The sequence below is a fragment of the Pristiophorus japonicus genome, unplaced genomic scaffold, assembly GCF_044704955.1.
Source record: "Pristiophorus japonicus isolate sPriJap1 unplaced genomic scaffold, sPriJap1.hap1 HAP1_SCAFFOLD_2436, whole genome shotgun sequence".
Classification (NCBI taxonomy): domain Eukaryota; kingdom Metazoa; phylum Chordata; class Chondrichthyes; family Pristiophoridae; genus Pristiophorus; species Pristiophorus japonicus.
The window spans coordinates 781-24,624 of NW_027252162.1; the positions used below are offsets into that span (position 1 = coordinate 781).

Consider the following 23,844-nt stretch of genomic DNA (forward strand, 5'->3'; position numbering starts at 1 on the left):
CCCCTCTCTCCCCCTACTCCCCTCCTCCCCCTCCCCTCGCTGTCAGAAACACAGACACTGACAGACAGAGAATGAGAGACACACACAGACAGACAGAGAGATAGAGACACTGACAGAGACACACTGGGGGGGGGGGGGGGGGGCATCCCAGCACGCTGTTGGAGGGCTCCCGGTGCTGCAGTCGGTAAGTAGAAAATGTTTTATTTATTGATTTAAAAAAAAAAATATTTCTTAGTAATTTTTTTTGATTGATTTATTGGTTGATTTATTAATGTATTTATCATTTATTATTGATGATGGCTCTTTATTTGTAAAACTCAAGTGTTTAATGTTTGTAAACTTCCCTTTAAACCCCCCCCCCCCCCCCCGCCCCACCATTCCCGACGCCTGATTTGTAACCTACGCCTGATTTTCTAAAGTGTAGACAAGGTTTTTTCGAGTGTACAAAAATCTTCACTTGCTCCATTCTAAGTTAGTTTGGAGTAAGTTTTCATTGACGAAACTTTGAAAACAGGCGTAAGTGGCCGGACACGCCCCCTATTGAAAAAAAATTCTGTTCCAAAGTGAAACTGTTCTAACTGACTAGAACTGGAGAAAACTAAATGATGAGAATTCCGATTTCTAAGATACTCCGTTGCTCCTAAAAATCAGGAGCAAATCATGTGGAAACTTGGGGCCAATATCTCCAAGTTTCCAGATGACACTAAACTTGGTGGCGGTGTGAGCTGTGAGGAGACGCTAAGAGGCTGCAGGGTGACTTGGACAGATTAGGTGAGTGGGCAAATGCATTATAACGTGGATAAATGTGAGGTTATCCACTTTGGGGGCAAAAACACGAAGGCGGAATATTATCTGAATGGCGGCAGATTAGGAAAAGGGGTGGTGCAACGAGACCTGGGTGTCATGGTTCATCAGTCATTGAAAGTTGGCATGCAAGTACAGCAGGCAATGAAGAAGGCAAATGGTATGTTGGCCTTCATAGCAAGGGGATTTGAGTATAAGAGCAGGGAGGTCTTGCTGCAGTTGTACAGGGCCTTGGTGAGGCCTCACCTGGAATATTATGTTCAGTTTTGGTCTCCTAATCTGAGGAAGGACATTCTTGCTATTGAGGGAGTGCAGCGAAGGTTCACCAGTCTGATTCCCGGGATGGCTGGACTGATATATGAGGAGAGACTGGCTCAACTGGACCTTTATACACTGGAGTTCAGAAGGATGAGAGGGGATCTCATAGAAACATATACAATTCTGACAGGACTGGACAGTTAAGATGCAGGAAGAATGTTCCCGATGTTGGGGAAGTCCAGAACCAGAGGACACAGTCTAAGGATAAGGGGTAAGCCATTTGGGACCGAGTTGAGGAGAAACTTCTTCACTCAGAGAGTAGTTAACTTGTGGAATTCCCTACCGCAGAGAGTTGTTGATGCCAGTTCATTGGATATATTCAAGAGGGAGTTAGATATGGCCTCACAGCTAAAGGGATCGGGGGTATGGAGAGAAAGCTGGAAAGAGGTACTGAGGTGAATGGTGGTGCAGGTTCGAAGGGCCGAATGGCCTATTCCTGCACCTATTTTCTATGTTTCTATGAAGAAAGGGCAAATTTCTCGGATTAAAAAGATTACCCTCTCATGGCTAACAAAATGACAGCGCCTTAATGGGCTGAATGGTAAATTCCTGAACCTCTGTTCCTAAATATTCCAAATTAAGAGTTCACCAAAGTTAATTTAGTGGCCAGACCAGCAATAGAAATACAATTTTTAGAACACCATAACATTTCCTAATACTTGAGCTCGTATTAATTTACATTTCTTCATCAAACAATGAGTTTGTGCACATTGAACTATTGAAAGGTTTATAAAAAAATCTTAGTTTGGACGCAGTACAACCCGAAGTTGCAGTGTGCAGAATAATGAAATCTGAAGTGGTATTAAAGCTGCATCAACCTTCTGTTTAACCAGATAAATGGCTGACCTTGCATAAATACGCGATAATCTCTTATTTTATTCAGAGAATGCAATCGTTGAGAGAGAATTGTTGACGTATTTTCTGCTAAATAAAATGCGCATACATAGGATTTTGAGTTCTGTAGTGCAAGTTTTGTCCTTCAATGCAGTATGTAGCACAGTGATATACTTGAGCTTAGGTCTTGGGACTAATTGTCACTGAGCAGGAATTGAAAAAGGTTAGGATGCCAATCCTTCTAGCAAAAGAGGTAAAGTGATTAAACTTAAGTGAGACTAGAGATAATTGTGTTTTTTTTTAAGGCTTCATCAACCTAAAAATGACCAGCAGAACCACAGATTCTATCATTCATTTCACATAATTTTTGATGTCAGCTAAGCATCATACACCAGAAAGAAAAGAAAGACTTGCATTTATATCGCGCCTTTCACTACCTCAGGACATTCCCAAAAAGCTTTATGACTAAGGAAGTACTTTTGGAGTGTAGTCATTCTTGTAATGTAGGAAACGCCGTAGCCAATTTGCACACAGCAAGCTCCTATGAACAGAAATGTGATAATGACCAGATAATCTGTTTTTTTAGTGATGTTGATTGAGGGACAAATATTGGCCAGGACACCAGGGATAACTCCCCAGTTCATCTTCAAAATAGTGCCATGGGATCTTTTACATCCACCTGAGAGAGCAGACAGGGCCTCGGTTTAGCGTCCCATCCGAAAGACAGCAGCACTCCCTCAGCACTGCACTGGAGTGCCAGCCTATATTTTTCTGCTCAAATCGCTGGAGTAGGACTGGAACCCACAACCTTCTGACTCGGGGGCAAGACCCAATGAGCCACAGCTGATATACCAGGCTGGAACTTTCATGTTAGAAGTCTGCAAACTTTTTTTTTTAAAAGGCAGAAGTCTTAAAATAAGTTCACATATCTGGAGATTTTGTTCCCTATTTAGATAATATTTGACCATTTATACGGTTCAAATTGTAGAATCATGTAACTTAAAGTAAAAGCACAACTTTACATTAAAAGTCTCATTGTTACAGGACTCTTGCCACGTAGATTATATACACAGCAAAACAACTATATGTGTAACATTGTATGTATGAAGAGCTGTTGAAGTTCTCTACTGATACTAGCAAGCAACTTCTTGGATAACTAATGGACTAAACCAACATGTATGGTGGAATGGGCAATGGCAGATTCTCAGAATTCCCAATGTTAACTGTGCTGTCAGTGGAAAAGCAAAGTTGAAGCAAAATACTTCCCCACAGGGACTCCGGAGGAAGGAAAAATTTGAGAACATCTCTATACATGGGTGCTTTCATAAATCTAGCAGCTGAACCAGAGGCTTGGGAATACAGAGCAATATTCAGCCTCGGCTTCACATTGGCTAAAACATACAAGATGAATTCTGGTGAATTTACTAGTTACTGTTCTTGTTTATTTGAGATGTATGATTTGTGATTGGTTTGTTTGACCAATTTGTTTAACTAATTTAACAGAAGCAAGACGTTTGTGGTAACCTGACACTGCAACACCATATGCTGGAGCCAGTGCAACGCATTCCCCGTTACGAGCTTCTTTTGAAGGATTACTTGAAGAAACTGCCTGAGGACTCTTTGGATAGGAAAGATGCAGAGAGTAAGACATAAACATTTTTGAAAAGAAACATTTAGTCTATTCTACCTGAATCAATAATACTCTATTTAGGTCTGAAATTTTTTGCGTAGGCGTGCAGCGATATAAAGTGCATTCCTCAACCACTTTTTGAGAAACATTTCTGCTATTAAGTTCAAAATCGTTATTTGTTGTAAAGGATTTAGAAACATAGAAACATAGAAAATAGGAGCAGTAACAGGCCATTCGCCCCTTCGAGTCTGCACTACCATTCAATATGATCATGGCTGATCCTCTATCTCAACACCATATTCCCACATTTTCCCCATACCCCTTGATGCCTTTGTTTCTAGAAATCTATCTCCTTCTTAAATATATTCAGTGACTTGGCCTCCACAGTCTTCTGTGGTAGAGAATTCCACAGGTTCATCACCCTCTGAATGAAAAAAATTCTCCTCATCTCGGACTTAAATTTCCTACCCCATATCCTGTGACCCCTTGTTCTAGACATCCTCCCCGCATCCAGTCTATCCAACCCAGTCAGAATTTTATACGTTTCAATGAGATCCCCTCTCATTCTTCCAAACTCTAGTGAATACAGGCCTAGTCGACCCAATCTCTCCTCATACGACAGTCCTGCCATCCCAGGAATCAGTCTGGTGAACCTTCACTGCACTCCCTCTATGGCAAGTATATCCTTTCTGAGGTAAGGAGACCAAAACTGCACACACTACTCCAGGTGCGGTCTCACCAAGGCCCTGTATAACTAGTAAGACATCCTTGCTCCTGTACTCAAATCCTCTTGCAATGAACGCCAATATATCATTTGCCTTCCTAACTGCTTGCTTTCTTTCAATGACTGGTGTACAAGGACACCCAGGTCCCTCTGCACATCAACACTTCCCAAGTCATCACCATTTAAATAATACTTTGTCTCTGTTTTTCCTACCAAAATGGATAACTTCACATTTATCCACGTTATACTGCATCTGCCATGTGTTTGCCCACTCACTTAACCTATCTAAATCGCCTTGCAGCGTCTTGGCATCCTCCTCACAACTAACAATCCCACCTTGTTTTGTGTCGTCAGCAAACTTGGAAATATTACATTTGGTTCCCTCATCCAAATCATTTATTTATATATATACATATATATATTGTGAATAGCTGGGGCCCAAGCACTGATCCCTGTGGTATCCCACTAGTCACTGCCCGCCATCCCGAAAAAGACCCGTTTATTCCTACTCTCTGTTTCCTGTCAGTTAACCAATTTTCCATCCATGCCAATACATTACCCCCAATCCTATGTGCTTTAATTTTGCACACTAACCTCTTATGTGAGACTTTATTAAAGGCCTTCTGACAATCCAAATACACTACATCCACTGGTTCTCCCTTATCTATTCTATCAGTTACATCCTCAAAAAAACTCCAGTAGGGATGTCAAACATGACTTTCCTTTCATAAATCCATGTTGACTTTTTGTTTAATCCCGTTGATATTATCTAAGCATGCCGTTATTACATCCTTTATAATAGACTCCAGCATTTTCCCTACTACTGATGTCAGGCTAATCGGTCTGTAGCTCCCCATTTTCTCTCTCCCTCCTTTTTTAAATAGTGGGGTTACATTTGCCACCCTCCAATCTGCAGGAACTTTTCCATAATCTATAGAATTTTGGAAGATGACAACCAATGCATCTACTCTTTACATGGCTACCTCTTTTAGTACTCTGGGATGCAGATCTTCAGGGCCTGGGGATTTATCTGCCTTCAGTCCCATTAGTTTCTCCAGCACTATTTTCTTACTAATAATCATTTTCTTTAATTCCTCATGCTCACTAGACCCTTGGTTCCCTAGCATTTCTGCGACGTTATTTGTGTCCTCTTCCATGAAGACAGAACCGAAGTATTTATTTAATTGTTCTGCCATTTCCTTGTTCCCTATTACAAATTCTCCTGTCTGCAAAGGATCTACATTTGTCTTCACTAATCTTTTTCTTTTTACGTACTTGGAGAAAGTTTTGCAGTTGGTTTTTATGTTCCTTGCAAGTTTACTCTCATACTCTTATTTTTCCCCTCTTAATCAATCTCTTGGTCCTTTTTCTGCTTAATTCTAAACTGCTCCCAATCCTCAGGCTTGCTACTTTTTCTGGCAACTTTGTATGACTTCCCTTTGGATCTAATACTATTCTTAATTTCTTTTGTTTGCCATGGTTGGGCCACTTTTCTTTTTGGGTTTTTGCGTCAGAAAGGAATGTATATCTGTTGCAATTCATACATTCGTTCCTTAAATATTAGCCATTGCCTATCCACGGTCATGTCTTTTAATGAATCTTCCCAATCTATCAGCCAATTCATTCCTCAGACCTTTGTAGTTTCCTTTGTTTAGATTTAGGACCCTAGTTTCGGATTGGACTACTTCACTTTCCATCTTAATAAAGAATTCAATCATGTTACGGTCACTCTTCCCTAAAGGACTCCGCACAACAAAACTGTTAATTAACCCCTCCTCATTACACAATACCCAATCTAGGATAGCCTGTTCCCTAGTAGGCTCCTCAATGTACTAGTCTAAAAAAACATCTCGTACGCACTCCAGGAATTCATCTGCCACAGTATTATTACTAATTTGGTTTGGCCAGTCTGTATTTGGATTAAAGTCACCTACGATTACTGTAGTATCCTTGCTACATGCATCTCTAATTTCCTGTTGATTCCATCCCCTACACTACCACTACTGTTTGGAGGCCTATAGACAACTCCCACCAATGTTTTCTGCCCCTTGGTGCTTCCTAGTTCCACCCAGACTGATTCTACATCTTGATTTTCTGAGCCAATATCCTTTCTCATGATTGCTCTGATTTCATCCTTTACTAACAATGCCACACCACCTCCTCTTCCTTTTTGCCTGTCCTTCCTAAATATCGAATATCCTTGGACATTCAGTTCCCAACCCTGGTCACCCTGCAACTATGTCTCCGTAATTGCAACTATATCATATTCGTTTACATCTATTTGCGCTGTTAATTCATCTACTTTATTACAGATGCTTTGTGTATTCAAGCACAATGCTTTTAGATTTGTCTTTTTAACATTATTAGACATCTTAACATTATTTTGTGCCATAGCCCTATTTGTCTTATCGCTATTTTTTCTTATCTGGACCCTATTTGTTCGTGCACACTTTTGTTTGTATGCTCTGTCCCTTCCTGACATAATCTGGTTATCCTTATCACAATCACTTTCCTGCATTGCTTCCTTTTTTCTCTTTAGCATTCTAGATTGCTCTCTACTGCGACCGTCCTCCTCCATCCCACCTTATTTAGTTTAAAGCCCTGTCTACCTCCCTAATTAGTCAGTTCACTAGAACTCTGGTCCCAGCATAGTTCAGGTGTAGTCCGCCCCCCCCCCCCCCACAGAACAGCTTTCTCTTTCCCGAGTATTGGTGCCAGTGCCATTTCTGGTGAGTTTTTGCATTGATGCACTAAATTATGTTGGTGCTTCATGTAATCCCTGAAGATTGAAAAAACCATTTCTTACTTGGTAATCATTCAGAAGGCAGGCTGGTCATTCACGTCTGATGTCAGATGGTATGAGAGTGAGGCTGACACCTGTTCCCCAAAGATATTTATGAACCTTGTCACATATTAGAAATAATCACGATGGGACCCTTATAAGAAAGTCTTAAGTTTTCAAATGTTATCAAGTTGTGTGTGAAAGTGGAATTTTCTTGGGAAAGAGATAAACCTGTGATCTACAGTATCTTAGCAACAGCACTGATAGGTAACTAGCAGGTGGCAGTTATTAATTAGAAACCTAATGTGGTTAAATTTGCGGTTGGCGGCTTCCCACAGACCAGCAAAAAATTTACACACTTACCTTCTGCCTCGGGATCCACAGAGAGCTGTGGTCCTGGGCCTCCACGCTTCGGCCCACATATCCCAGAGGAGCAGGTGGTTCACAAGTGCCCCTGGGATCACGTGGGCCAGCCCAAGCAATCAAAGAAGGGAATCCCCATTCATGCTTATAAGCATGAATGGGGATCTCACAAAAAATACATTTAACATAACAAATAATTTTTTTTTTAAGTTACATATTTAAAATTAATTAAAATACAATATAATTAAACACTTAAAACAAAAATTACATTTTTTGAAAAATAAATTTGCATCTTTTAAAGGGGTTAAAAATAAACTTGCCTATTGTACAGGATTTTTAATGTATAAAAACCTGGCCAACATTCAGGCTTGGGCTGATAAGTGGCAAGTAACATTCACGCCACATAAGTGCCAGGCAATGACCTTCTCCAACAAGCGAGAGTCTACCCACCCCTCCCCTTAATATTCAACGGCATTGACATCGCTGAATCACCCACCATCAACATTCTGAGGTCGCTATTGACCAGAATCTTAACTGGACCAGTCACATAAATACTGTGGGAAGAAGAGCAGGTCAGAGGCTGGGCATTCTGTGGCGAGTGTCTCACCACCTGACTCCCCAAAGCTTTTCTACCATCTGCAAGACACAAGTCAGGAGTGTGATCTCCACTTGATTGGATGAGTGCAGCTCCAACCATCCAGAACAAAGCAGCCAGATTGATTGGCATCCCATCCACCACCTTCAACATTCACTCCCTCCACCAACGGTGCACTGTTGCTGCAGTGTGTACCATCTACAAGATGCACTGCAGCAACTCACCATGGCTTCTTCAGAAGCACCTCCCAAACCTGCGACCTCTACCACCTAGAAGGACAAGGGCAGCAGGCGCATGGGAGCACCAGCACATCTAAGTTACACACCATCCTGACTTGGAAATATATCGCCATTCCTTCATAGTCGTTGGGTCAAAATCCTGGAACTCCCTCCCTAACAGCACCATGGGAGTACCTTCACCACACGAACTGCAGCGGTTCAAGGGGAATTAGGGATGGGCAATCGATGCTGGCCTTGCCAGCGATGCCCACATTCCAGAATGAATATTAAAAAATGATTGATAAAATGTTATGTTTATGTTTCTTTAAACTGTTACGCTTTTACCGGACGTAAGAATTTCACAGGCATTTGCTAGGCAGGTGTTGGGCAAATAGCCCAACTCTCCGCCTGCGGGGCCTTTTTCGCAGGGATGTAGAGGATCTGCCAGGAGAATTCTAGACATCGCAAATTCTGGGTATAAGTACATATGTAGCGCGTAACTAAACCCGGAGCTTGCACCTCGTACCCGCCGAAAGAGGCTGCAAATTAAGGCCCATTGTGTACAGTTTAAAAACAGCAAATGTGTTTCGAGAATGAACGGTGGATCATTGAGGTGAATAAAGGAAAAGATCTAGGGATATTATTTGACCAAACATTGAATGTTTCGTCAGCACATTGTATGAAAAAGATTATAGCAGTTAAAATACTCTGGTGTGCATCCATGAACCATGCATCTGAGGAAGGTGTTAATAGGAGCAGCTGTGGAAAAATGATTAAAGGAGGATGGTAAAGGATGTGATTAAAGTTTTCAATAATGAATGTGATGTATGGAGTGTAGAAAGAACCAGGTGACATTATAAGCTAAAGGTAACAATGAGCAATTAGTCTCTACTAATATTTGTTTATATTGCATATGGGAGCTTAATCACAAAGTGAACTTTAGGCATTTGATGAACAGAAATGCTTTTGCTTGGTTTTTGGTTTGAAATAAATCAATTGTGGAGCTTCTGCCAATGTACAAAACTGGTGAATTCCAAATATTGAACTTACAAATGTGTCTGCAACTTGTCTGCTATCCAGCTGCGTGTACCTTTTCTCCTGGAATGGTCTGGTCTCTGAACTTAGCTGATCACCAGCTCTTGAAATCAGACTTGTTCTGACAAGGTAGATACAAATGGATAAGGTAATTCATACATCGTAATTCATCTGTCCAGAAAGACTCTATCATTCCCCTTTCACAGTATCTAACTGTTTCTTAAAGATTCCAAGGGTTTTGCCTCCACGACTCCACCCTGAAGTCCATTCCAGTTATTGATCACTGTGTGAAAAAGAACATATTTGCATTCGTGCTAAATTTGACTTTTACTGCTTTCACTATATCCCCTTTTATCCTCTGTCGCGGTTTAGTTTGATGTACTATTCCGCACCGTTTATTATTTTGCATATGCCTTTATGAAATTATCTCTCCTTGTCCTTTTACAACTCCGAAAAGCTCCAGTTTCTCCGATCTTTCTTGAGTCAGTTCTCTAATGCTTGGATCAGTCTTGTGGCTCCTCTTTGAATTACCTCCAGGACTGCATAGTTCAGCATTTCATTCATTCGCTTTGCTGATTGTTACTCCACTGTATTCGGACATGTTGGACACCTAATCCAATAAAACCCCAGAATCTCTTTCAAATTCATCTTTCATTTTTTCAACCTCAAATTTTGTTATTTAGATACCATTTTGGAAGAGGTCATGTCAACCATTTTTCTTCTCGTGTGCTGTACTTTTTATACCTGTCTATATTAAATATAATTTGCCATTGATCTGCTCACCTACATATTTTGTTTAAATCATTTTGTAATTCTCGAGCTGCACCCTTAGATTCAGCTACCCTCCTAGCTTGATATTGTCTGCAAATTTAATCAATATGCAATGATTCAAAGTTGTTAATGTAAGAAACAGGGTTCTATAAATTTTAAAATTGGTCCAGAAAAATTGGAAAAAGTTTGCAAATGGACAATTTGTACAGTGAATGATTACATAATACTTAAAATGGAAATAACTATGTTCCTAAATCAGCAGAGGGAATATGAGCTTGCTGATGAGCAGAAAGAGAATTAAAAATAGTCAATGCAGTTACTGAAATAGGACATAAAAGATGCAATGAGCCAAATGACTTTATTTCTGATCGTTGCTTTTTTTATTGTTTTGACTATAGTCCTACACAAGTGTTTTAGCCTAAGTGCTTAACCTCAGGCTTAATGGATCTGATGTGCTGCTTCCCTTGGTACAATAGCCTGTTAATGCTTACTGTTTGGGCTCACGTGTGAGAATGGGTAGTTGGATGAGGTTTCTGGGTGACCAATGTCTATGGATCCAAATCATGATATGAGTCGATGTCTTATCTAGATGAGGAGGGGAGAGGGAAATAAATTTTCAAGTTCCCTTTTAGAACATAAGAAATAGGAGCAGGAGTGGGCCATACGGCCCCTCGAGCCTGCTCCGCCATGCAATACAATCATGGCTAATCTACCTCGTTATTTTCCCGCCCTATCACATATTTTAAATGCATAAGCAGCTGTAAAGATTCAAATAATTAGTTTTATAAACTGCATTTTTATAAATTTTGAATTTTATTGACTGAATAAATGTTTTTAAATTTCAGAATCATTGGAGCTTATTTCAACGGCCGCTAACCATTCCAATGTGGCAATTAGGAAAATGGTGAGAAAATTGCTGTTATGTTTTGCACCACACTTGTTGCATTGTGGTACTTTCCATTGGGAATTAAGTTCTATAATCCCAATGAGTAATGGATTCTGTGAAAGTAAAATTACCTGTTCTATGATTCTATGAGAGTGGTTCCAGGGATGAGGGACTGCAATTACGTGGATAAACTGGAGAAGCTGGGGTTGTTCTCCTTGGAGCAGAGAAGGGTGAGAGGAGATTTGATGGAAGTGTTCAAAATCATGAGGGGGTTGGACAAAGTAGATTGAGAGAAACTGTTCCCATTGGTGGAAGGATCAAGAACCCAAGGAAACAGATTCAAGATGATTGGCAAAAGAACCAAAGACGTCATGAGAGAAAAACAAAAATTACGCAGCGAGTGGTTTGGATCTGGAATGCACTGCCTGAAAGGGTGGTGGAAGAAGATTCAATTGTGGCTTTCAAAAGGGAATTGGATCAGTACCTGAAGGAAAAATAATTTGCAGGGCTACGGGGAAAGGGCAGGGGAGTGGGACTAGTGGAAGTGCTCTTGCACAGAGCCGGCACGGGCTCGATGGGCCGAATGGCCTCCTTCTGTGCCGTAACCATTCTATGATTCTATATTGTCCATGCAATATTTGTTTATGTTGAAATTAATTTTATATTTTAGAATCTGTCATAGAATCTGTCACCCGAGGCCTTTTAGTACAAAGAACAAAATCAATTTGAGACACCGTTCATTAACCAGCCAGTTTCAGTTCTCCTCATTCTTTAAACGATGGCATCTTCTGATTATGCAAGTTCCTTTCCTGTCTTTTGCAGAACTGTAGTAACTGCTGCAATCAAGACGGGCGTTCTGTCTGGCAGTTCAACAGTAAAGGAGCTTTTGCATCACATTTCCTGACTACATCTACAAACATTTCATGTTTTTCTACTGTGAAAATGAACTGTGTGACTGGGACTGTTGATCTAGTCACCTGTAACATCTGGACCTTTGATTGCAGTACACATTTCACTGTCATACGCTGAAAGTGCAGATACCTTTATCTGGAACCCAAACCTTTTGGTTGTGGAAAAAGCAATTAGCCCCTCTGTCCATGGACCCAACCCTCTAGCAGACAGCATTTTAACTGTCTCTTCACCGTTTTTAGAGACTTACTTCCTTCCTTGTCACAGACTAATGTCTCACTTTCAGCCAGATATAAGACCAGGAAATGATTGCTATTTCCTGCTGATTGCAGGTCATTTATTTTGTGCCACACTATTTTCCTTTAGCACTGCAGCACTGTTACTGCCATGCTTACCACTGTCAAACTGTGAGAGCTAGTAGGTGCAGAGTCATAAATTAGTCACTTTTAGAATGTTTATTTAACAGCAGCAGACAGCTTAGTTTAAGCCCTAATTAAGTACCTCACCCATACAGTATTCTGGGTTAATCTGGTGAGACAAAACTTATTATTTGACTGACCTGAAGTGTAAAAGAAATTATAGAATATCGTTTCTGCAAATGGATTCTATGTAGAGAAATAGAATTATTTTGATTCATACGAACTAAAAAGACATCTTTTATATGCATTGGTTGTAAAATTTATTGTGCAGGTACTTAGCTTTAAGATTCATTTTCTGTCTTTTTTTAAGATGTATGTCACTACAAAATGCAGTTAATTCCGGAGTCATTGCATGTCTTGCTGCTTGCTTTGCAGAAGCCATCACTGATTGTTATTTTGCCAAATATTTTTTTTTACCTTCTGGAAGTAGTACTTCAGAGTAAGAAATGGTCAAAATCGTGAAATAACACGCACTACCCAAAACATAATCTACATAACAACCTCATTGTATCTGGATAGCCATTATCTCATAAGCCAGATCTTTATATTCACATTTTTGAAGGAAATTGTTGTTTAATTATGAGCAGTCTTAAAAATATTTGAATGGCTTAACTTGGAATGGGAGCTAATTGAGTTTCTCTGCATATAATGCCCTCTGCAGGCAGAATTATGTAGTGTTTAACCTATTTAATTTCATCATCTGTCTCTGCCAATGTTCACATACAAACCAGAACACTGGAGAGAAACAAAGGTACAAGGTGACATGCTACTCAACCTCGATCATTAAAAATATATAGAAAGCTGATGCTTGTGATTGCAGTACATGAGTTTGGAGTTTTGTTGGATTTCTGCGAGCTAAAATATGGATGCATTTCTCATAGGCAGTCCGGGGTCACGAGTATAAGTGCGATGTTTAGCATGGTCCCATTATGGAAATGGAGTGTAACCAGGGTAGGTGGGACAAAACAAGTGATGGTTGGGAGAAGATAAGGGAGTAGACTATTACGAGGTTGGGAAATGGGTTATGGAAAAGGAAGCAGAATATGAAGCACAGTAAAGCAGGATATGATGTTCAAGCACTAGAACGTCTTTCACGATGAATAGTAAAACTGGCCATGGATAAAGCATTACCACAATTTCCAGTTCATACTATCTTCTCAGTCCTATACTATATTAGACTCACTGGAAGGTGGCAAACTTAAGCTGCCTTCTGAAAGATAGCTATCCAAATGACATGCATGGTGATCTTGGTGCAATCTAAAAAATAATAGTGCACCAACCTGATGCACACAGAGTGACACTGGTGCATTCAGGGAGGTGTTAATTAGTTGAGCCTCTTCATTTGGACATGACCCACGATAGCAAAAGAGAAGCTGGGAATTGCAGCAGAACTCGAGCAGCAGATTTGTGTAGGAAAGAAAATATTTGGATGTATTTCTAACATAAAATCAATTATTTAAGGGTAGGTTAGTATGTTTTTCCAGACTTCTTATATTATAAATGTTGTTTATCTGCTTGTTCAGTCAGAAATCAAAATGGCTCCTGAAACCAGTTTCAAGAAATAATTTGGGTTGTTGTGTGGTAGTTGCTACTAGATTGGTTTCAGAAAAAAATGAGTGATTAGATTAGTGTTTTTTTGGTAGTTTTTGTACTTAACAGATAGTAATTAATGGAGCCAATTAATGAAAAATGACAAAAACTTGCATGACCCATTCTATACTCAACAACAGAAACTTGCATTTACATAGCACCTTTAACATAGAAAAGCGTCCCGGGACACTTTTTGTGAGTGATAGGCAGGCGGGACTTAGTGCGAAATGTCTTTAATTTGGCGTCCACATGGTAAATTTACCTATCTCGATTGTCAACCAGTGGTTGTACAAAGTGGGGGGAGACACTTTTAAACCGGAAAGGAGATTGAAAATTAGTGAGTGTGTTAACCTAAGCTATTACGAATGAGATGTCAACAAGCAAAACAGCTACAAACCTCTCAGCCTGGAAGGGAGCACAGCTTAAAATCTATTCAAATTGCAAGCCGTCTTAGACTGGCTGTACAGTGCATGCGTACCAAATTCTGGTGGATTCATAATTATCAATCTTCTGTTTAGAAACAAGACCTGCAAGCACTCATTGTTTAAAAGCAGTTCAGATAGAAACATAGAAAATAGGTGCAGGAGTAGGACATTCGGCCCTTCGAGCCTGCACCGCCATTCAATGAGTTCATGGTTGAACATGCAACTTCAGTACCCCATTCCTGCTTTCTCCCATATCCCTTGATCCCCCGAGTAGTAAGGACTACATCTAACTCCTTTTTGAATATATTTAGTAAATTGGCCTCAACAACTTTCTGTGGTAGAGAATTCCACAGGTTCACCACTCTCTGGGTGAAGAAGTTTCTCCTCATCTCGGTCCTAAATGGCTTACCCCTTATCCTTAGACTGTGACCCCTGGTTCTGGACTTCCCCAACATTGGGAACATTCTTCCTGCATCTAACCTGTCTAAACCCATCAGAATTTTAAACATTTCTATGAGATCCCCTCTCATTCTTCTGAACTCCAGTGAATACAAGCCCAGTTGATCCAGTCTTTCTTGATATGTCAGTCCTGCCATCCCGGGAATCAGTCTGGTGAACCTTCGCTGCATTCCCTCAATAGCAAGAATGTCCTTCCTCAAGTTAGGAGACCAAAACTGTACACAATACTCTAGGTGTGGCCTCACCAATGCCCTGTACAACTGTAGTAATACCTCCCTGCCCCTGTACTCAAATCCCCTCGCTATGAAGGCCAACATGCCATTTGCTTTCTTAACTGCCTGCTGTACCTGCCTGCCAACCTTCAATGACTGATGTACCATGACACCCAGGTCTCGTTGCACCACCCCTTTTCCTAATCTGTCACCATTCAGATAATAGTCTGTCTCTCTGTTTTTACAACCAAAGTGGACAACCTCACATTTATTCACATTATACTTCATCTGCCATGCATTTGCCCACTCACCTAACCTATCCAAGTCACTCTGCAGCCTCATAGCATCCTCCTCGCAGCTCATACTGCCACCCAACTTAGTGTCATCTGCAAATTTGGAGATACTACATTTAATTCCATTGTCTAAATCATTAATGTACAGTGTAAACAGCTGGGGCCCCAGCACAGAACCTTGCGGTACCCCACTAGTCACTGCCTGCCATTCTGAAAAGTACCCATTCACTCCTACTCTTTGCTTCCTGTCTGCCAACCAGTTCTCAATCCACGTCAGCACACTGCCCCCACTCCCATGTGCTTTAACTTTGCACATCAATCTCTTGTGTGGGACCTTGTCGAAAGCCTTCTGAAAGTCCAAATACACCACATCAACTGGTTCTCCCTTGTCCACTCTACTGGAAACATCCTCAAAAAATTCCAGAAGATTTGTCAAGCATGATTTCCCTTTCACAAATCCATGCTGTCTTGGACCTATCATGTCACCTCTTTCCAAATGTGTTGCTATGACATCCTTAATGATTGATTCCATCATTTTACCCACTACCGATGTCAGGCTGACCGGTCTATAATTCCCTGTTTTCTCTCTCCCTCCTTTTTTAAAAAGTGGGGTTACATTGGCTACCCTCCACTCTATAGGAACTGATCCAGAGTCTATGGAATGTTGGAAAATGACTGTCAATGCATCTGCTATTTCCAAGGCCACCTCCTTAAGTACTCTGGGATGCAGACCATCAGGCCCTGGGGATTTATCGGCCTTCAATCCTTTCAATTTCCCCAACACAATTTCCCGACAAATAAGGATTTCCCTCAGTTCCTCCTCCTTACTAGACCCTCTGACCCCTTTTATATCCGGAAGGTTGTTTGTGTCCTCCTTAGTGAATACCGAACCAAAGTACTTGTCCAATTGGTCTGCCATTTCTTTGTTCCCAGTTATGACTTCCCCTGATTCTGACTGCAGGGGACCTACGTTTGTCTTTCCTAACCTTTTTCTCTTTACATATCTATAGAAGCTTTTGCAGTCCATTTTAATGTTCCCTGCAAGCTTCCTCTCGTACTCTATTTTCCCTGCCCTAATCAAACGCTTTGTCCTCCTCTGCTGAGTTCTAAATTTCTCCCAGTCCCCTGGTTCGCTGTTATTTCTGGCCAATTTGTATGCCACTTCCTTGGCTTTAATATTATCCCTGATGTACAGATCTATAGCTATCACTCTTGTTTTGATCATCGAGACATAACTGCATGTTGTTCACGCTGACTCTAATGGGGCAATGCTGAATTTTTTTTGGCCAAAGTCAGAAGACTTATTTAAATAGGAGAATTATTGATAGATTTGGAAAATTTGAAAAAACTGAAACCAACAAAAAATAAAGACCATAATAAAAAGTAGTGTGAGAAATGTAAATATTTAGCTGAAAATTGGCTCCATGGTGCTTAAACCGTTTGTTTTAAATACTGCCACAAATCTGGCTTTTTTTGAATAAATTTAAAATTTCTGTGTGGTATTCAGTAAGAATCTTTTGAATAGAAATATGGAGAGAATCTGCAGCATTTCAAAAATATCCTTTGGGTGCAACTCATTGTTAAGAATTTCATACATTTATTCTAAATTACAATAAAAAAAAACTTCTGTGGTATAGGAACAGTATCACTTTACTTGTCCAATGTTCAATATTCTTGAGCTCTATTTAAATATTAAGAAAGACTTGGATTTACATAGCGTATTTCATGACCACCGGATGTCTCAAAGCACTTTACAGCCAATTAAGTACTTTTGGAGTGTAGTCACTGTTGTTATGTGTAAAACGCGGCAGCCAACTTGCGCACAGAAAGCTCCCACAAACAGCAATGTGATAATGACCAGATAATCTGTTTTTGTTATGTTGATTGAGGGATAAATATTGGCCAGAACACCGAGGATAACTTCCCTGTTCTTCTTCGAAATAGTGCCATGGGGTCTTTTGCATCCACCTGAGAGGGTAGACGGGGCCTCGGTTTAACGTCTCATCCAAAAGACGCACCGCCGACAGTGCAGCAATTCAGCATTGGAGTGTCAGCCTAGATTTTATGTGCTCAAGTCCCTGGAGTGGGACTTGAACCCACAACCTTTTAACTCAGAGGCGAGTGTGCTACCACAACCACAGCTGACACCTCAAAAAAATCTTTGCAAGTATCGATGCCTTCTCTAAGCAGAAATATCTTTGCTCAGTGTGGCACTTCATTGAATTGATGCAAAGAACAAGTGTGTCATATCGTTGTCTCATTGGTCGGAAGCTATATAATATGAATTACTTTGAAAAATGTACTTCTACATTGACTGTCATATCATCGTGCACCTTTTTCTATCTGTAGGAAAAAATGCATAAACTACTCGAAGTATATGAAAGACTTGGAGGTGAAGCAGATATTGTCAATCCAGCGAATGAACTTATAAAAGAGGGGCACATCCAAAAGCTGTCGGCTAAGAATGGTTCTGCTCAAGATCGATACCTGTTTCTGGTAAGCTAACTAAACCCTCAGTTTTTAAAAAGGGGTTTACATTTTTCTTGTTTTTTTAAGTTTCATCCCTTCATTGAGGACTTTGAGTTGGTTAATGAATTTCTTTATTTTCACTGTCCCTGCAATTCCAATAGCAGACCTACAGGAGGTGTGACATAGTTAGTCTCTGTCGGTTTAGTGACTTTTTTCACTTATAACACCCTGTCCAGTGGCTTTGTTGCAAACCTATAAAAGTTTCACCCAACTGAAACAGACACACAGTCTGCAGTAAGAGGAGGCAAAAGGTTGTGAAATATCAATATTTTTGAGACTAGCATTATTTTCCCATTTTCTTCTTTGGGAATACCGCTTGTTGCCTTTGCTCCCCACCTCAGAACCTTTGATGTTGATTTGCAATTAACAAATAGAATAATCACATTTGAGGGAAGCAGTAAACAAAGAGCTATATTAAACCCCTTTTCACATGTAGTACTTTAAGTGTAGTTACTGTTGTATTAGTAAATGGTCAGTACTGTACTGAAGTGGAATGGGGCTTGAATGCACAACCTCATGACTCAAATGGGAGTACAACCAGAGTTAAACCGAGTGAAATGTTGAAGAGACTACAGGGACATGCATTGAGGGACAAATTTTCTAAATGACTAAACCAATGTGTGTCACTTGAAAAATGCCTTAAGGTATTTCAAACAAATATTTGCAAAATAATTTCAATGTTGTATAATTTTGTAATTTAGAGTTAGTGAAAGTTTTTTTTGGACCCGTGATCCGCGATTGATTTTTGCAAAGACAAAACTTGAAATCTAGACTGCTTCAGTGATTAAACCTTGAATATTGATCTCTTGCCATCTCTGCTTATTACTAAAATTGAAATCAAATCTTGTTTCATACTGTGATAATTTAATATAATCTGTCGCAATTATTGTTTTAACTTTTTTTTAAACGAAAAGTTACATAAAACAGTATAATCTGTCTGCCGCCAGCTGCAGACTTAAGCATTTTTGGCAGTCTGTGTATTGCAATGGATTAGGATGGATGGATACAACTTGAAATTAAACACTTTTGCCTTTAGTTCAACAATATGGTTCTTTACTGTGTGCCAAAGCTTCGACTGATGGGGCAGAAATTCAGTGTGAGAGAGAGGATTGACATTGCCGGCATGCAGGTTTGTGACATCATTTGTTAAATAATTATTTTACTAATGTATTGATCATTATGTTTTGATAATATATTTGGAATAATACAATTCTACTCTTCAGATACAAGAAATTGTAAAGTCGAATGTGACTCATACGTTTACAATAATCGGAAAACAACGATCCTTGGAACTTCAAGCCAGGTATGTGGAAAGTTTTAAAGCATCATTATGATTGTTCAAGTTAAACAATATATTAAATTTGTAAGACAAAATTGTATTACATTGAAAACATTTCAAACAGTTTTTTAATGCTTGTTTATGTTAGTTGGAATGCTTGGCATCAAGAATAAAATATGACACACCTATCAGTATAACTAACCCTCCAAAATGTTAATTTTGTAGGACTGAGGAAGAAAGGAAAGATTGGTTTCAGGTGTGTAACTTGCTGTAAAAGATGTTATTATTGCTTTGTATTCCAGACAATACTACAGTTTTTTAACTATCTTATGAAACTTTCGTCATTTTTATTAGGTTATCCATGCTACAATTGAAAAGCACAAGCAAAACAGTGAAACATTCAACAAGGCTTTTAATAGTTCTTTTTCGAGGGATGAAGAGTATCCTCCAGATTCCCCTGTAAGTAGAACAGATCTTCAAGTGCATAATGCATGACGACATTTTAGGCAGCTAAGTTCATGAAAAAGATGCCTATAGTAAACAAGATAGAGGATTGGGAGACTACAGCTGATAGTGAATTATTTTTGATACCAATGTGATCTCAATAATAGAGTCTAACAATGCAGTCTGTACATTCAGAGCTGTAAACATTGGACAAATTCTAGGTGCCACCTGACTTTAAAAACATAAATGTGATTAAAAGCAGCAACATTGGATGCAGCAAGGTGTATACATAAGAACATAAGAACATAAGAATTAGGAACAGGAGTAGGCCATCTAGCCTCTCGAGCCTGCTCCGCCATTCAATAAGATCATGGCTGATCTGGCCGTGGACTCAGCTCCACTTACCCTCCCGCTCCCCGTAACCCTTAATTCCCTTATTGGTTAAAAATCTATCTATCTGTGACTTGAATACATTCAATGAGCTAGCCTCAACTGCTTCCTTGGGCAGAGAATTCCACAGATTCACAACCCTCTGAGAGAAGACATTCCTTCTCAACTCGGTTTTAAATTGGCTCCCCCGTATTTTGAGGCTGTGCCCCCTAGTTCTAGTCTCCCCGACCAGTGGAAACAACCTCACCGCCTCTATCTTGTCCATCCCTTTCATTATTTTAAATGTTTCTATAAGATCACCCCTCATCCTTCTGAACTCCAACGAGTAAAGACCCAGTCTACTCAATCTATCATCATAAGGTAACCCCCTCATCTCCGGAATCAGCCTAGTGAATCGTCTCTGTACCCCCTCCAAAGCCAGTATATCCTTCCTTAAGTAAGGTGACCAAAACTGCACGCAGTACTCCAGGTGCGGCCTTACCAATACCCTGTACAGTTGCAGCAGGACCTCCCTGCTTTTGTACTCCATCCCTCTCGCAATGAAGGCCAATATTCCATTCGCCTTCCTGATTACCTGTTGCACCTGCAAACTAACTTTTTGGGATTCATGCACAAGGACCCCCAGGTCCCTCTGCACCTCAGCATGTTGTAATTTCTCCCCATTCAAATAATATTCCCTTTTACTGTTTTTTTTTCCCAAGGTGGATGACCTCACACTTTCCGACATTGTATTCCATCTGCCAAACCTTAGCCCATTCACTTAACCTATCTAAATCTCTTTGCAGCCTCTCTGTGTCCTCTACACAACCCGCTTTCCCACTAATCTTTGTGTCATCTGCAAATATTGTTACACTACACTCTGACCCCTCTTCCAGGTCATCTATGTATATTGTAAACAATTGTGGTCCCAGCACAGATCCCTGTGGCACACCACTAACCACCGATTTCCAACCGGAAAAGGACCCATTTATCCCGACTCTCTGCTTTCTGTTCACCAGCCAATTCTCTATCCATGCTAATACATTTCCTCTGACTCTGCGTACCTCTATCTTCTGCAGTAACCTTTTGTGTGGCACCTTATTGAATGCCTTTTGGAAATCTAAATACACCACATCCATCGGTACACCTCTATCCACCATGCTCGTTATATCCTCAAAGAATTCCAGTAAATTAGTTAAACATGATTTCCCCTTCATGAATCCATGCTGCGTCTGCTTGATTGCACTATTCCTATCTAGATGTCCCGCTATTTCTTCCTTAATGATAGTTTCAAGCATTTTCCCCACTACGGATGTTAAACTAACCGGCCTATAGTTACCTGCCTTTTGTCTGCCCCCTTTTTTAAACAGAGGCGTTACATTAGCTGCTTTCCAATCCGCTGGTACCTCCCCAGAGTCCAGAGAATTTTGGTTGATTATAACGAATGCATCTGCTATAACTTCCGCCATCTCTTTTAATACCCTGGGATGCATTTCATCAGGACCAGGGGACTTGTCAACCTTGAGTCCCATTAGCCTGTCCAGCACTACCCCCCTAGTGATAGTGATTGTCTCAAGGTCCTCCCTTCCCACATTCCTGTGACCAGCAATTTTTGGCATGGTTTTTGTGTCTTCCACTGTGAAGACCGAAGTATGGATATATTTCTCTTATCTCTTCATCATCTTCTCTGCCAACTTCCTCTTCTTTTTCTGTTGGCCTCTTTCTCTCTTCGACTTTCATAACTCACATGTACAGTAGACACCTAAAGTCACTGGAGAAATACCACCAACGATGTCTCCGCAAGATCCTACAAATCCCCTGGGAGGACAGATGCATCAACATTAGCGTCCTCGACCAGGCCAACATCCCCAGCATTGAAGCACTGACCACACTTGATCAGCTCTGCTGGGCGGGCCACATTGTCCGCATGCCAGACATGAGACTCCCAAAGCAAGCGTTCTACTCAGAACTCCTACACGGCAAGTAAGCCCCAGGTGGGCAGCGGAAACGTTACAAGGACACCTTCAGTGCCTCCCTGATAAAGTGCAATATCCCCACTGACACCTGGGAGTCCCTGGCCGAAGATCGCCCTAAGTGGAGCAAGTGCATACGGAAGGGCGCTGAGCACCTCAAGTCTCATCGTCGAGAGCATGCAGAAATCAAGCGCAGGCAGCAGAAAGAGCGTGCAGCAAACCTGTCCCACCCACCCTTTCCCTCAACGACTATCTGTCCCATCTGTGACAGGGACTGTGGCTCTCATATTGGACTATTCAGTCACCTAAGAACTCAGTTTAAGCGTGGAAGCAAGTCTTCCTCGATTCCGAGGCACTGCCTCTGATGATGATGATGGCTGTGACTGAGTGCCTTTTCTTGTGTTCTCAAAAAGCAAGAGTCAGCTAGGGAGCCAGGGCCATCCTAGCATTTTTTTTTAAATCCTGCTCTCTCCTACATCTCTTGCATGTAATCTTTTATCTATGTCCCCTTTTTCTAAACTCTTCAGTCACTGGAAAAAGTCTGTCTTTGTCCCATCGCTTCATAATTTTAAACACTTCTATCAAATTCCCCTGTAAACTCCTTTGTTCTCGACAAAACTGCTCCAATTTTTAAAGTCTTTATTTGTATTTCCTCAGATTAGGCAGCATCCTAGTGAATCTGCTGTACTCTTTTTTTTTTTATTGGCTCCACATCATTCCTATAGTGTGGAGTCAAAAACTGCACATGATATTCCAACTGTGGTTCACTCTTGCATTTTGTTAGATTCACTATGACTTTTATATTCTATAAAAACCACAAAACCCAATATTCTATTTTTTTTTCTGGTGGCCTTATGAATTTGAGGTGCCTGAACAGGCCACAATCCCTCTGCTTTTCCACATCACTGAATCTTCAAAGTACTTTGGGTTTTTTTGACCAAAATATACCACCTCACAGTTGATGACGTTGAATTCCATCTCCCATTTTTCTGCCCATTCCACTGTTTTATTAATATCCTCTTGTAGCTTCCTTTGATCCTCAGAATTATTGGCTATGCCTCCTATTTCAGTAGTGTACATCGCTTACATTTAATCTTCTGTGTACACAGTGAACAGAAATGGTCCCAGAACAGAACCCAGTGGAATGTCGCTACCCACTTGCAATCACTTCTGAGAAACTGCCCTTAACTCCTACTCTGCTCCCTTTTTAATACATTTTGCTATCCTTCCTATAATTCCATACCCTTTCATCTTCTCCAATAGTCTCTTTTGTTATCTTGTCAAAGGCTTTCTGTGATGAAACTCAGTTAGGTGGGAACAAAACAATACAAGGCATTGATATTGTAGGTGACTGTAGCAATATACCCAAGTAAAACGAGCGATAGTTGGTGGGATTGTTAGCAAGCCACTTTCAAATGTACACTGTAACTATAAACATCATCAAAAAGTATCGCTAAAATTCCTTTCCCATTTCTTCTAGCCATTCATTAATATAAGTTTCTTTTAAAAACCTGCCTCCATTTCTAACTGCTACAACCATACAGCCATCAGGTTGGTACAGTGAAAAACTAATATCCCTCAACGATGCAAGCAGCTGTACCCATCTCTCCATCATGAAATTAACTGATAGATTACAACAGCCACTTGCATTTATATAGCTCCTTTAGTGTGACTGAAAAAGTACATCGTTTACATTGTTTGAAGTACTGCAAAGCAAGGTAATGGTGACCAGCTTTTAGTCCCATTCACCCCCCACCCCCCCCGCCAACCTTTTGTGGTCCAGTGTCCATTTTTTCTGATTAAGCACCTGGGGATGTTTTTCCATATTTAAGATGCTTTTTAAATGCTCGTTGTACAATTCTCAAATGGTTGACCTCACAGTGATAATATATTTGTTAAAATGACTGTTTTGTTTTATAGGTACCAGGCGCAACTTGTGCTGAAACTAATGTAGGAGGTGACTTCTCCAGTCCATCTGCTTTG

At 40.4% G+C, this 23,844-nt stretch overlaps 1 protein-coding gene across 1 annotated transcript; it reads left to right on the forward strand.

The window, feature by feature from the left end:
* Positions 1–3,459: 3,459 nt before the first annotated feature.
* Positions 3,460–23,844, forward strand: LOC139245856 (FYVE, RhoGEF and PH domain-containing protein 3-like; the record flags this gene model as incomplete). The annotated part of the gene is made up of 8 exons (XM_070871340.1): positions 3,460–3,598; positions 10,920–10,978; positions 17,617–17,763; positions 18,833–18,925; positions 19,020–19,099; positions 19,301–19,331; positions 19,430–19,534; positions 23,782–23,844. Coding segments are annotated over 8 exons (717 nt in total), but the record flags the coding sequence as incomplete, so codon positions are not given.